This window comes from Haplochromis burtoni, unplaced genomic scaffold (assembly GCF_018398535.1).
Source record: "Haplochromis burtoni strain Fernald_Lab_line unplaced genomic scaffold, NCSU_Asbu1 Contig_710, whole genome shotgun sequence".
In the NCBI taxonomy this organism is placed as follows: Eukaryota; Metazoa; Chordata; class Actinopteri; order Cichliformes; family Cichlidae; genus Haplochromis; species Haplochromis burtoni.
In genome coordinates this window covers 168,501-172,225 of record NW_024583071.1, presented here as the reverse complement: position 1 = coordinate 172,225, position 3,725 = coordinate 168,501, and the positions used below count along the sequence as shown (strand labels likewise).

At 38.7% G+C, this 3,725-nt stretch overlaps 1 protein-coding gene across 1 annotated transcript in view; it reads left to right on the top strand.

Annotated features, from left to right (window-relative positions):
• The window catches only part of LOC102307848 (anoctamin-9), a 15,036-nt gene extending 13,530 nt beyond the window's left edge, over positions 1 to 1,506 (top strand). Inside the window, exon 24 of the mRNA XM_005949813.3 lies at positions 351 to 1,506. Within this exon, the coding sequence (XP_005949875.1) occupies positions 351 to 384 (34 nt within the window). The 3' untranslated portion in view covers positions 385 to 1,506. The remainder of the gene's footprint in view (positions 1 to 350) is intronic.
• Positions 1,507 to 3,725: the final 2,219 nt, after the last annotated feature.

Below are 3,725 nucleotides of genomic sequence, written 5' to 3'. Positions count from 1 at the left end.
ATGGGAATCCCCCGGCAGCCTACGTCTATTCCAGCATAACTAAGGGAGGATTCAGGGTCACTTGATGCAGCCCTAACTATATACTTAGACTTGAAACTTTATTTTTTGCTAATCTTAAAAGTAGCGTAGTAGTAGTCAAGAGAAGAGAGCAAACATTTTGAACTGAGATGGAATCAGGAACTGGAAGTGCTGGTTTGAGTATTCCCTGACTTCCAACAGTCAGTGTGAATCCATAGAAGTGTCTTGTACTTTGGCTATTGTGACATATTTCAGCATGTGAGCATGTTACATTCTGTGGATTTTCTTCTGATCTTATTCTATAAATCGTGTTTGTGTGCTTTGTTTTCCAGTGAAAAGAAACTGAGCAAATCAACAGATGTCTGACTTCCCCACTGTGACCTCAGGTCTGTGCCCACTGGCACATGTGGCCTTGGTGAAATATGAAATGGAAAGATGGATATGGCTGCTGCACTACATTTCAGCTGCAGCATTCTTAGATTCATGTATCAGGGTGTTAACAGACTACACATGAGGTCTTGTGATGTTCTGATATTAAAACATATATTTTTGCCATTTAGAGTTATTAATACCTTGGTGTTGCAGGTCTTGGTTGGACACAGTTTAACTGTTCATCTAGCAAGAGTTCAAAGTTTGTCTTAATTAGCCTTTGAACATTTTAGTCAGATAACTGGCTGTTCCTGCAAACAGGGCTAACTGTGTGTTCATGCATAGATAACAAGTGTCCCACTTCCAGCTTCTATACACACTAATCTGCATATCAGACACTGTGTGCGCTAACATCAAGATTAAATGTGTATATTTAATAAAGCATTAGACAAATACTAGATACATTTTCCATTAAGCAGTCATGAGAAAAGAACTCCTTTTAAATAATGTTTCTTTACAGCCTCTAGATAAGGTCATCCCCTGTGACTGTATGATTGGCTTGATGAATGCATGATGCGTCATGTGATCCTTAAGTGTTTTATCAGGTTTGATTCGAGGTTAAACTGTTGGAGATGAATCCTACAAATGTGACTGGTTAGAAACAGGAATTCATTTTGGTTCTTAAAAATATGCTTTTTACTGGCAGCGTTGCAATGTTTGAATGTTTTACTTTAAAATGTTTTAAAATGTAACTGTTGTTCATAATTCCAGTGTCACAGTATAACATGTATAGTTATTTGGATTGAGCCAGAAACATAAGGGAGCTTAGCTTAAGCACCAGCACTGTGTAAGTAAGTAGTTCTCTCCTTCAGCAGCAATAAACTATTAACACATGCACACTGGCTCATGAAGGTTAGTGCTAGACTTCAGGGTTCATCCTCAGTATACACATTCATGATTTCTTTTGGATAAGTCAGCAGCGTCTCTTCAAAGTTCCAGTATTTTATTATTGCTACATTATTTTGAATATACACTTGTATCTATATAGGATTATTTCAGATAATTGTTTTCTTAGTAATGTGTGTAGAAACACATAAACATTATTTTGTCTGCGCGTCATTCATATCCTGAATGTTTGTTTCCAAACCTTCTGTAAGGCCGTGCACAGGCAAAATGACAAAACTGTGTCACGGGCCAAATACTTACGGACCTGAGACTTTATTCCATCTCATCTGTGGAACAGGGTGACACATAACCAGTTTCAATGGAAGGTGACATGCAGTAGAAGAAGGACATAGTTGGAAGAAGCCATCATGGCATCTCCCTTGTTGATTTCGCTGGTTTTCTGTAGTCGCTGCACGATAGTTTACTCTAGTACATAATACTGGTGCTACTTGCTCACGAAAAGTGAAAAAGCAAAGATTACGTATAGGCAATCTAATCCTACAATACTCAATCATAACATGCAAACATGTTATTGTTAGAGCTTTGAAGTGCATTGTTTCTCCATCTTTTAAGGGACATAATGAAACAAAAGTAATGATGTTGTTTTAAATGTAACCAGATACAAATCCTTGGCATTGTATGAAAATGCTTGAAGTCAGGAAGTTCCCTAAATGCCGGGTTTGTTAATCTCAGTCTGTTTTGTTTTTGTGAAAATTCAGTTTTATTTATATAGCGCCAAATCACAACAACAGTCGCCTTAAGGCGCTTTATAGTGTAAGGTAGACGCTACAATAATACATACAGAGAAAAACCCAACAATCACATGACCCCCTATGAGCACTTTGACAGTGGGAAGGAAAAACTCCCTTTTAACAGGAAGAAACCTCTGGCAGAACCAGGCTCAGGGAGGGGCGGGGCCACCTGCCACGACCAGCTAGGGTGAGAAAAGGAGGACGGGATAAAGACATGCTGTGGAAGAGAGCCAGAGATTATTAAAAGCATCGTTAACTGGGATATGGTCACCTGATTAACTCTGACTGGCTGAAGAAACCCTATGGATGCTGTTGTGGTGTGATTAATAGCTCTGCACTGTGCTGTCCACTTGAGTTTAGTGTTTGAATCAATCTCCTCAATTTGTTACAAAATCTTTTTGTTTCTATATTCTTATTTAATCCTTGAATAAAAGCTGACGGTTTCATTTCAAATCTACTCTCCTACTGTACACACACAACACTCCTAAAATGAAACATTTGGACCTTGAGAGCTCTCCCTTAGCCAGTTCAGTTCAATCTAACTGCTTTGTTTCAGTATTTCCTCAAAGTAACCCATGTGTACAGCAACTGTTTGTAATCCATGTTAAGAAATGCCTTTGGACACTTATTAGGCCACTTAGGTTTAGGTGTTATCTAAAGTCACTCGACCTAGTGCCAAAATAAGATTTAAAGAACATTTTCCCACTGGAAGTTCTACAACCATCTTTGCTATTCTACCAAATACAGATATAAGCAACTGCGCTGCAAGCCAAAGTTTGACATATGAAATGGGATCAGCAGTTACAACCAAAAGTTAGAAAAGATAAACATTTGAGTCCCAACTACATGTCAAATGTTTGGGTTGACTGTCTTTAATACATTTTTATAAAGTAATCAAACAGATTCATGCTTCACTGTGGACATCAAAAGCCACCAATAGCAATCAAAAAGAACAGAAGGAATCAAAGTTGGACAGATTTGAAAAGCAACATTAGTGTCTCTGCCTCAGAAACATCCACCTTCCTCCAGGAGAGCTGAACACTGGGCTGACTGCAGTTTTTAGTCCATCCACATTGTAGGCATTATGAAACTCATGTGAAGCATGGCTACAGAAGATTCCTAACATTATATAAAATATGGTGAGCACTGTGCAAAGCACTAATTACTGACAGTTTGTTTTAAATCTCGTGTATGTAAATGTATTGTCTTTTCATGGCCATTCCAGTAAAGATCATTTCATAACAGTCCATTTATTTTGAATACGATAACATATACGCTCTTCCTCTCTTTGACTTCATGGAAAAGTCTTCTGATCCATGGTTGTTGCAACTGATATTCCAACACAAATCCTTCTCCCCATGACGAGATAAGACTTTGCAGTTTCATGAACTGTGTCTCGTAATCCAAGTGAAATACAGCCAGGTTCAGCTCCAGAGAGGTCTCGTCTCTTTGGTCATCCGTTTTCTTAGTTACTCTGGATTTGATTCACAAGATAAGTCTCTGCGCCAGGATCTTGCGGTTGATTTCAGCCAATGCCACAGAAAACACAAAGGCCTTCTCATCAGAGAGACTCGCGTATATATCCACCTCCTTCTCCTGTTTGTCTGTGAACACACACACACACACACACACACACACACA